The sequence below is a fragment of the Oncorhynchus nerka genome, linkage group LG10 (genome assembly GCF_034236695.1).
Source record: "Oncorhynchus nerka isolate Pitt River linkage group LG10, Oner_Uvic_2.0, whole genome shotgun sequence".
Classification (NCBI taxonomy): domain Eukaryota; kingdom Metazoa; phylum Chordata; class Actinopteri; order Salmoniformes; family Salmonidae; genus Oncorhynchus; species Oncorhynchus nerka.
In genome coordinates, this window is record NC_088405.1 from 33,400,119 (window position 1) to 33,411,958 (window position 11,840).

The following is an 11,840-nucleotide window of genomic DNA, read 5'->3' on the forward strand; positions in this document are numbered from 1 at the left end:
TCGGATATGTGGTCATAATTCGTGCTCAGGGGAAAATCCTTCATATTCCCATCTTTCAATGAGAAACTGATTTGAATTATATCTGATAGGTGTGTTGTAACTGTTGCCAAATAATTAAATTAACATATTTTGCTAAGACTGTGGTAGTATGGTGAATGCGCTAGTGGGTCTCAAAACCAGGCCACCAGCACCAATGACAAATGTCCTAACCACTGTCCCAGTAAGGGACATCTCTAGGATGTGCTTGTTGGGCCAGTCTAATTAGGCCCTGCTCTGTCCTGTCCAGAAAACACCCAATACAAACAAGTCAGTAATGAGCTCACTGTGTCAACCAACGATGACAGCATCCTGCGAGGCAACAGGATCGCCACAACCACACTATTATCATTTGGATAGTGTTATGATAAGGGGTCATATGTCTTGTCCAAGCAAAGTACACAGTAATTACATTCAGATGTCTTTAGTTACTAATAGGTTATAGTATCATGAACATAGCCTATGATGAACATTTACTATGAAATATTTACAATAATAACCAACAACCTAATATATTTTGCTTGTATATACTGCACCTCAGGAGATCAGGAATTTTTATACAGAATGCACTCCACAAAGCTCTTTAGATGAGATATTACTTTATGGTCTGTTGTTCACAGAAATGTGCATTACGTAGAGAAAATACAATGCGTAAAAAAAGGATCCATAACAAAAAGAGAAACTTAGAACTTCTCATAGTACCTCAGAATGGTAAATTAGATTAATGCTGAACCAACTGGTGTTACAGTAAAACAAATATTGAACAGTGTCCACAGCAGGTGAAGTGGTTCAGCCATTAAATGTAACTTTCAACACCCATCGTGTGGTACCATCTTGTGGTAAAGAGAAGAAATTACATTTTCAAAAACTGCCTATGAGCATTCAGCACTAGTCCAATAGTGATTTTGTAAAAACAGTTACTACTGTGTTGGAATAGTTATTCTGTGTTGTTACAATTATTTCACAAACAATATGCTAATACACAGTTGACCTGTAACTACTCAATTTTCTTTGCGCTGCAGTGGGCTACACATTATTAGGCAAGTGGTTTGATATGGTGATTGGTATCATCATTGTAGAGTTCTAAGCCCTAAGGGAAGTGTGGAACTCTAATGGCTACTTGAAATACACAAATATATACAGTGCCTTCAAAAAGTATTCACACCCCTCGACTTTTTCTATATTTTGTTGTGCTACAGCCTTTAAAATTGATTAAATTGAAATGTTGTATCATTGGTCGACACATAATGCCCCATAATGTCAAAGTGGAATAATTGTTTTCTCAAAATGTTCAACATTTTTAAAATTAATAAAAAATGAAAAGCTGAAATGTCTTGAGTCAATAAGTATTTGTTATGGCAAGCCTAAATAAGTTCAGTAGTAAACAAGTCACATAATAAGTTGGAGGTTTTCCAATGCCTCGCAAAGAAAGGCACCTATTGGTAGATTGGTAAAAATGTGAAAGACAGATATTGAATATCCCTAAAGACAGATATTGAATATACCTTTGAGTATGGTAAAGTTATTCATTACAGTTTGGATGGTGAATCAATACACCCAGTCACTACAAAGATACAGGCATCCTTCCTAACTCAGTTGCCGGAGAGGAAGGAAACCACTCGGGGATTTTACCATGAGGCCAATGGTGACTTTGAAACAGTTACAGAGTTTAATGACCGTGATAGGCGAAAACTGAGGATGGATCAACAAGATTGTAGTTACTCCACAATAATAACCTAAATTACAGAGTGAAAAGAGGAAAGAATATTTTATTTTGTACAAGCTAAAACATGCATCCTGTTTGCAATAATGCACTAAAGTAAAACTGCAAAAAATGTGGAAAAGAAATTAACTTTATGTCCTAAATATAAAGTGTTATGTTCGCAGCAAATCTAACACAACACATAATTGAGTACCTGTCTTAATATTTTCAAGCATGGTGGTGGCTGCATCATGTTGTGGGTATGCTTGTCATTGGGCAAGGACTAAGGAGGTTTTTTTTAATAAAAAGAAACGGAATAGAGCTAAGCACAGGCAAAATCCTAGAGGAAAAGCTCGTTCAATCTGCTTTCCATAAGACTCAGAGACAAATTCACCTTTCAGCAGGACATTAACCTAAAACACAATGCAAAATATACACTGGAGTTGTTTACCAAGACGACCTTGAATGTTCCTGAGTGGCCTAGTTATAGTTTTGACTTAAATTGGCTTAAAACCTATGGCAGACATGAAAATGGCTGTCTAGCAACGATCAACAACCAATTTGACAGAGCTTAAAGAATTAAAATAAGAATAACGTGCAAATATTGTATAATCCAGGTGTGCAAAGCTCTTAAGAGATTTACCCAGAAACTCACAGCTGTAATTGTTGCCAGAAGTTATTAACATGTATTGATTCAGGGGGTTGAATACTTATGCAATCAAGATATATTAATGTTGTATTTTTCATGTTTTTTTTTTTTACAAAAGTTCGAATTTTTCTTCCACTTTGACACTACAGAGGATTGTGTGTAGGTCACTGACAAAAAATGACAAATACATTTTAATCCCACCTTGTAATACAACTAAATGTGGAAAAAGTTAAGCGATGTGAATACTTTCTGAAGGCACTGTATTTACATAATGTAGGCTAGGTAGTTAATGAATTGCCTCTGGTCTGGTCAGTAGGTCACCCTTAAAATTTCATTCTAGTTTTTTTTTTAAAGTGTTTATTCTTTTTCATCAGCAGTGGGTTCCATCTTTATAGGGTTTTTGACTCTTGTGTAAGTCAATTCAGATGTGTTTGTGAACTTTATCCCCTCTTGGTACTTGTTAATTCCAAGTTTCTCGAATGAGATTCTCTTCAACTTTACAGAAGACCTGGAAAAAGAACACACAAAGAGATACTCAATATTACACCTGCACTATAAACCAGATCTTATCAAGCTTAGCATACTTTGTTTGACTTACCTTCTCTTCTCTGCTCCTAGAAAGATATTTCGTTTCTCTAGATCCAAAATGAGAATGACCATGGGCCCATCCTCTTGGTTTAGAACAGCTTGGTAGTATTTCCCCCCCGTCTTCCCGATCTTCACTTTAGAAACGTCTGTGATGGTTCCACACGCAGTGGTACTTCTCCGGCTATTCTTTTTCACAGGAGTAGTTGGAATGTTTGAACCTAATAAAAACAACAACACATGTCATTTTTCCCAGATGCCATATCGGTTTATGATTTAGCTCCATTCCACTCATAGCAGTTTTAAATTGCAGGTTTTGCCTCAAAGTTTTTGTTGCTGTTCTGCATATTAGGTTCACTTTAAATGGGACATTGAGTCCTCTAGTTTACATTAGGCTATTCTTTACTTGTTGTGTATTCTCTTCTGGTGGACAGATGCCCATAACATAAAAGGTTGACAGACTGGGATGCGACGACTAACAAGCAACTTTGTTCTGGTACTGAATAGAACTTAATCAAGCATCTGATGCAATTACGTGATATTTATAGTTTTGGTTGTCTAAAATGACGTGATTTGTAACCCTTTACAAATTAAAATGAGAAGCTAGAGGTGTGTGTATCCATCTTGGGGCTTCCAAGCGCAGAATATTGGTGTCAGACATTTGAACTACAATTCCACTAATGGTGGTGGGGTTGGACCAGGAACACAAGCGAATAGATAGATCATTCGATAGGATTTATTCATAGAATACATACACCATGATTCAATCAATCTGTGCAAAAATAATGGAAATGTATGCTTTAAAATGGTTCTACCTGATGTGGTTGGGCGACGGGTGTGGACTGTGGAGGAGGCACAGGCTCGGACATCGTCTGGGGGTGCTGGGCTACTGGGTGCCGGAGCTATGTCGCTGTTGTCATTAGATTAGATTAGCAAACGTTATTATGCTTTAATTAGGAGATCCCAATCATCGTACATACCAAAAACAGGGCTACATTATATAAAAATGTGCTTAATAGTGCATAATATTGTGCATAATACATGTGTTTGATTTCTTCCAGTTTGGAGTAGGTTGATCTGATGAGTGGCTTCTGCAACAGGGTCAGGAATCTAGTGCATTTCTCATCTCCTCCTTTCATTAGGAGTGAATCCAGCAGACCGACAATGGATTCTTCTGGATGTAATTTACTGACATTGTGCAGGCTCCTGTATTCGCGTGGAGTCACCAGGTCCTCCTGGTGTACATGCTGAAGGATGTAACTGGCGTCCGCTGACAAGATTTCTGTCAGAACTATCCTTATCTTTCTCAATTTATCCATGCTGGGACGAGAGAGAGAGAGAGAGTTTGTTTTAGAATCTCCTGTTTAGTCAATGAAATGGGAAGAAACTAAATTGAAAAATGTAACTTAATAAAACCAACATTTGCTATATGATTGGAATCTGTCCCAGACTGAGTCTGCAATACCAACATGTTTCAAGTAGACCACCATAGTCCCTGTGCCCAAGAACCCTAAGGTAACCTGCCTAAATGACTACTGACCCGTAGCACTCATGTCTGTAGCCATGAAGTGTTTTGAAATGATGGTCATGGTTCACAACACCATTATCCAAGAAATCAAATTTGCATACCGCCCAAACAGATCCACAGATGATGCCATCTCTATTGCACTCCACACTGCCCTTTCCCACCTGGACAAAAGGAACACCTATGTGAGAATGCTATTCTTTGACTACAGCTCAGTGTTCAACACCATAGTGCTCTCAAAGCTCATCACCAATCTAAGGACCCTGGGACTAAACACCTCCCTCTGCAACTGGATCCTGGACTTCCTGACGGGCTGCCACCAGGTGGTAAGGGCAGAGAACAACACATCCGCCACGCTAATCCTAAACAAGGGGGCCCCTCAAGTGTGCGTGGTCAGTCCCCTCCTGTACCCCAAGCATGGCCGGCAAGTAGCCTAGTTGTTAGAGCGTTAGGCCAGTAACCGAAAGGTTGCTAGATTGAATCCCGAGTTGACAAGGTAAAAATCGGTCATTCTGCCCCTGGACAGGGCAGTTAACCCACTGTTCCTAAGCCGTCATTGTAAATAAGAATTTGTTCTTAACTGACTTGCATAGTTAAATAAAGGTTAAATAAAAAACAAAATAAAATAAATGGCCAGCCACGACTCCAACACCATCATCAAGTTTGCCAATGACAACAGTGGTAGGCCTGATCACCAACAAAAATGAGACAGCCTATAGGGAGGAGGTCAGAGACCAGGTCGTGGTGCCAGGACAACAACCACTCCATCAACGTGATCAAGACAAAGGAGATGATTGTGGACAACAGAAAAAGGAGGACCGAGCATGCCCCCATTCTCATCGACAGGGCTCAAGTTCCTTGGTGTCCACATCATCCACAAACTATCATGGTCCAAGCACACTAAGACAAGACACACTAAGACAGTCGTGAAGAGGGCACAACAAAGCCTATTCCCCCTCAGGAGACTGAAAATATTTGGCATGGGTCCTCAGATACTTAAAAGGTTCTACAGCTGCACCATCGAGAGCATCTTGACTGGTTGCATCACTGCCTGGTATGGCAACTGCTCGGCCTCCAACTGCATGGCACTACAGAGGGTAGTGCGTCTGGCCCAGTACATCACTGGGGCCAAGCTTCCTGCCATCCAGGACCTCTATATCAGGCGGTGGCAGAGGAATGCCCCACAAATTGTTGAAGACTACAGCCACCCAAATCATAGACTGTTCTCTCTGCTACCGCACGGCAAGCAGTACCGGAGCGCCAAGTCGAGGTCCAAAAGGCTTCTTAACAGCTTCTACCCCCAAGCCATAAGACTCCTGAACAGCTAATCAAAGGGCTAATCAGACCCCTTTTTTACGCTGCTGCTTCTCTCTGTTTATAATCTATGCATAGTCACTTTAACTCTACCTACATGTACATATTACCTCAATTACCTCAACTAACCGGTGCCCCCGCACAGTCTCTGTACCGGTACCCCCTGTATATAGCTTTGCTTGTTATTTTACTGCTACTGTTGAATTATTTGTTACTTTTACTTTCTACTTATCTATTTTTTACTTAACACTTTTTAAACTTTTTTTTTCCCGTAACTTCTTAAAGCATTGTTGGCTAAGGGCTTGTAAGTAAGCATTCTACTGTAAGGTGGACCTGTTGTATTCGGCGCATGTGACAAATAAAATGTGATTGTATTTGATTTTTTATTACACCTCACGCGCAGTTGTTAGCCATCTCTTCGAAAATAACTTGTGTGTGAAACAAAGTTGCATTTAAACTTTAGATCACCGGTTACTTTGTGTGCTAAATGTGAAATGTTTTTTTGCAATGGGAAATAATAGTTGTACATTTTGATTGGGAAACGCTTAGCCTAATGGTTGTATTTTTTCAACAGGTTAGTTGAGGTCATTTGTACAAGTAGGCAGGGTTGGGGAGTAACAGATTAAATTTAATAAAAATTTAAAAACGGTAACTGTAATATGTTACATTACCCGCAAAAAATATTGTAATCAGATTACAGATACTTTTGAAAAACTAGATGAGAGCATCACCATCGAGAGCATACCGGTTGCATCACCACCTGGTATGGCAACTGCTCGGCATCTGACCGTAAGGCGCGACAGAAGGTAGTGCGTATGGCCCAGTACTTCACTGGGGCCAAGCTTCCTGCCATCCAGCACCTACAGTGGGGCAAAAAAGTATTTAGTCAGCCACCAATTGTGCAAGTTCTCCTACTTAAAAAGATGAGAGGCCTGTAATTTTCATCATAGGTACACTTCAACTATCACATTGTAGGATTTTTTATGAATTTATTTGCAAATGATGGTGGAAAATAAGTATTTGGTCAATAACAAAAGTTTTTCTCAATACTTTGTTATATACCCTTTGTTGGCAATGACAGAGGTCAAATGTTTTCTGTAAGTCTTCACCAGGTTTTCACACACTGTTGCTGGTATTTTGGCCCATTCCTCCATGCAGATCTCCTCTAGAGCAGTGATGTTTTGGGGCTGTTGCTGGGCAACACTGACTTTCAACTCCCTCCAAAGATTTTCTATGGGTTGAGATCTGGAGACTGGCTAGGCCACTCCAGGACCTTGAAATGCTTCTTACGAAGCCACTCCTTCGTTGCCTGGGCGGTGTGTTTGGGATCATTGTCATGCTGAAAGACCCAGCCACGTTTCATCTTCAATGCCCTTGCTGATGGTAGGCTTTGTTACTTTGGTCCCAGCTCTCTGCAGGTTATTCACTAGGTCCCCCCCCGTGTGGTTCTGGGATTTTTGCTCGAGGGAGATTATCAGTGGTCTTGTATGTCTTCCATTTCCTAATAATTGCTCCCACAGTTGATTTCTTCAAACCAAGCTGCTTAAGTGGGAGAACATGCACAATTGGTGGCTGACTAAATACTTTTTTGCCCCACTGTATATACTAGGCGGTGTCAGAGGAAAGCCCAAAACCACTTTAGAGATGCTAAATTATTTTTATTTTGAAACAAACAAGAAATAAGACAAAAAAAACAGAAAACATGAGCATACATAACTATTCAACCCCCACTATTCAATACTTTGTGGAAGCACCTTTTGCAGCAATAACAGCTGCAAGTCTCTTGGGGCATGTCTCTATAAGCTTAGCACATCTAGCCACTGGGATTTTTGCCCATTCTTCAAGGCAAAACTGCTCCAGCTCCTTCTAGTTGGATGGTGTTCCGCTGGTGTACAGCAATCTCTAAGTCATACCACAGATTCTCAATTGGATTGAGGTCTGGACTTTGACTAGGCCTTTCCAAGACATTTAGATGTTTCCCCTTAAACCACTCGAGTGTTGCTTTAGCAGTATGATTAGGGTCATTGTCTTGCTGGAAGGTGAACCTCCGTCTCAGTCTCAATTCTCTGGAAGACTGAAACAGGTTTCCCTATAGAATTTCCCTGTATTTAGCGCCATCCATTATTCCTTCAATTCTGACCAGTTTCCCAGTCCCTGCCGATGAAAGACATCCCCACAGCATGATGCTGTCACCACCATGCTTCACTGTCGGTGTAGTGTTCTCGGGGTGATGAAAGGTGTTGGGTTTGCGCCAGACATAGCATTTTCCTTGATGGCCAAAAAGCTACATTTTTGTCTCATCTAACCAGAGTACCTTCTTCCATATGTTTGGGGAGTCTCCCACATGCCCTTTGGCGAACACCAAATGTGTTTTCTTATTTTTCTCTGAAAGCAATGGATTTTTTTCTGGCCACTCTTCCTGTTAAGCCCAGCTCTGTGGAGTGTCCTATGGACAGATACTCCAATCTCTGCTGTGGAGCTTTGCAGCTCCTTCATGGTTATCTTTGGTCTTTTTGTTGTATCTCTGATTAATGCCCTCCTTGCCTGGTCCGTGAGTTTTGGTGGACAGCCCTCTCTTGGCAGGTTTGTTGTGGTGCCATATTCTTTCAATTTTTTAATAATGGATTTAATGGTGCTCAGTGGGATGTTCAAAGTTTCTGATATTGTTTTATAATCCAAACCTGATCTGTACTTCTCCACAACTTTGTCCCTGACCTGTTTGGAGAGCTCCTTGGTCTTCATGGTGCCGCTTGCTTGGTGGTGCCCCTTGCTTAGTGGTGTTGCAGACTCTGGGGCCTTTCAGAACAGGTGTATGCATACTGAGATCATGTGACAGATCATGTGACACTTAGATTGCACACAGGTGGACTTTTATTTAACTAATTATGTCACTTCTGAAGGTAATTGTTTGCGCCAGATTAAGGGGCTTCATAGCAAAGGGGGTGAATACATATGCACGCACCACTTTCAGTTTATTTATTTTTTTGAAACAAGTAATTTTTTTCATTTCACTTCACCAATTTGGAGTCTGTCCATTACATGAAATCCAAATAAAAATCTATTTAAATTAAAGATTGTAATGCAACAAAATAGGAAAAACGCCAAAGGAGACACCCCCCATCCATTTGTTTTGTACACTGCTGCTACTCGCTGTTTATTATCTATGCATAGTCACTTCACCCCTACCTAATGTACAATTTACCTCGACTAACCTGTACCCCCACACATTGACTCGGTACTGGTACCCCTTGTATATAGCCTCATTATTGTTACTTTATTGTGTTACTTTTTATAATTTTTTACTTTCGTTTATTTGGTAAATATTTTCTTAACTCTTTCTTGAACTGCACTGTTGGTTAAGGGCTTGTAAGTAAGCATTTCACAGGCCTACAGAGTGGTGCGGTGGTCTAAGGCAATGCATCACAGTGCTAGCTATGCCACTAGAGATCCTGGTTCGAGTCTCGGCTCTGTCGCAGACGGCCGAGACCGGGAAACCCATGGAGCGGCACACAAATGACCCAGTGTTGTCCAGGTTAGGACAGTGCGGTTGGGTTGTGTATTGGAGGACACATGACTTTCAACCTTTGTCTCTCCATATGGGAGTTGCAGCAATGTAGCTACTAAAAAAAAAATTGGATACCATGAAATTGGGGAGAAAAATGGGTAAAAACAAAAAAATCATAAACAACAGAGATTATCCAACATGGCTAATAAATCCTTGTTTTGGGGTCAACAATTTAGCTAATCTATACTTCCATATTTCCAAGTCCTATTCTTGAAGATCTGGAATGACTGGAATTCTGATAGACTTTGGTTTTTAATGTAAAGATATAATTTAATCGTATTATTATAGGTAGTAGAAAGTGAAGGATTAGAAGAAGCCAACCCATAAAGTAACATCCATATATGACCAGCAATGTAAACTTTAACATTGATTTATCCTGCAATAGATGTCGTTCAATTGGTAACATACATGTTTGTCTTCTTCCAATGCCTCTTAAGGGGAAAGTAAATGAATGTAATCAGATTACTGAGTTTGGGTAATCCAAAATTTACGTTACTAATTACAATTTTGCACAGGTAACTATTAACTTTAACGGATTACATTTAGAAAGTAACCTTCCCAACCCTGCATGTAGATAGGGGTAAAAAACAACCAGTTGAGAGCTGCGCGCTCTTGCTGCCTGCAGATGATATTCCACTGAAACTAGGCTGTATCCTGCTTGCATGTGAATACATTTCACATGCTTTGCAATTGTGTCGGCTACTTTGTGCATGATTTCTCTGTTGTACTACACAATTAACATGTTGTATACCTCCACTGCACTTGATACACAACAGAAGGGATTATTAAGAAGTGAGTATAGGGAATGCCCACTGAAAAAAAAGTGAGCATAGGGCATATAGCTTCCACCGCCGGCCCTTTGTGTTTCACAAAACTCTCCTCCATGAATGAGTGCACTGTTATTACAGTCGCTGTCCTTTCAGCATCACAAGCCTGTCACATACTGAAGGCCTAGGTACAATAGGTTCGCCACTGCGCAAACATGTCTACAACAGATATAAAGACTGTTACAATTTCCCTGTCTCCCCTTTACTAATAGTGAGCATGCAACTTTCCAACAATTTCAACCCACTCTTCCCTGCCAGCAAGTCAATGAAACTGGGAGAAAGTTTAAGGATATTTTTCAATGAAAATAAAGGACAATAATGTTATGACTAAAGTTGGAATCCCATGTCTCAATAGAGGATAATCCCTAAATGATTCAAGAACGGAGTATAGCCTATATATTTGGCCTGACGATGCGCTTTTATGCACTGACTGAATGGAAGCTGATAATTATGAGTTTTTTACTCTGCTGGTCTCTGGGAGAAATTACAAATCCTCACTAAAGCCAAGTAAAAATGTAATCCGACACTTTGAGACCGGACTCAAGGAGTACTACAACACTGCCGAGAAATGTATTATGCTATATTGGATTAGATGTTGGCCTATTGGAGAAATGTTAGGCGGTCTTACCTTGAAGAAAACGTATAGGGACTGCAGAACAATATGTCGTGTAGGTTAACCTATCTAGCCTATGTTAGACAACACTCTTTCACTTTCATTATCTTTGAAACATAGCCTAACCGGAAATAGCCTGCTCCGTTTTGTTTTCGTGCTCATGAGTAGAATGGTGCACCCTGTACAATAACAGCAATCAGTCGATATAATCAGAAATCAAGCGATATGAATCAGACAGTGGGGTGCCGCCTGTTCCACTAGTTGGTCAGAAGGTTCAAATCAGTGTTTCATATCGTGGTGTTGTGGGATTCTGTATTTTACATTATAGTCCTTACCATATATATATGATTAAATATTATCTGATGTTGATTGTGTGAGGTGTCTGCATTTGTGCACTTGAGCATCATTATGAGATTAAACAACTGCTTGCTACTTGCCTGTTTGTGTGTGACAAGAACTGAGTAACATGGTGTGACCTGCATGTTGCAAAACTGTAGATAACAGCCCAGCAGATGCTTTGTCCTTGTGTTTGTATGTAACAATATTGAGCACATGGTGTGACTTGCTGTATCTTACAAAGTCGTGATAGGGAGGGGTGGTCATCACTAGGTTTAACTGAAATGGAAAAATACTGAACCACACAATAGCAGGAACTGAGCAACTGTTATAACTAGGGGGTGATACCAGAACAGTAGGAATCTATACATCTACGGAGGGAGGACTCCAAGAAGCGCCAAGAGGCGGGGACCCGCCTGAGCACCTGCGATAGGCTGGGCAAGTTTAAACCACGCCCAGCCTCTACTGTGATAGGCCAACAGGCGGGTTGGGACAATGTCTATCACAGTATAAGAACACTGTTTATCTTGTCAGTTCTCTGTTCTTCCCTGCGTGGTATTACAGTGAGCCCGTGTAACAGTATAACTTTAGACCGTCCCCTCGCCCATACCCGGGCGCGAACCAGGGACCCTCTGCACACATCAACAACAGTCACCCACGAAGCATCGTTACCCATCGCTCCACAAAA

The 11,840-nt window shown here is 40.6% G+C and overlaps 1 protein-coding gene across 1 annotated transcript; it reads right to left on the reverse strand.

Annotated features, from left to right (window-relative positions):
• Positions 1–618: 618 nt before the first annotated feature.
• Positions 619–10,930, reverse strand: LOC115136348 (uncharacterized). Its single transcript, XM_029671936.2, has 5 exons — positions 10,832–10,930; positions 4,014–4,292; positions 3,788–3,882; positions 2,986–3,193; positions 619–2,895 (listed from the first exon to the last, which is right to left on the reverse strand). Exons 2-5 carry the CDS (start codon positions 4,289–4,291, stop codon positions 2,745–2,747), a joined length of 732 nt encoding a protein of 243 aa, XP_029527796.2. The 5' UTR covers position 4,292; positions 10,832–10,930; the 3' UTR covers positions 619–2,744.
• Between the last annotated feature and the right edge of the window lie 910 nt (positions 10,931–11,840).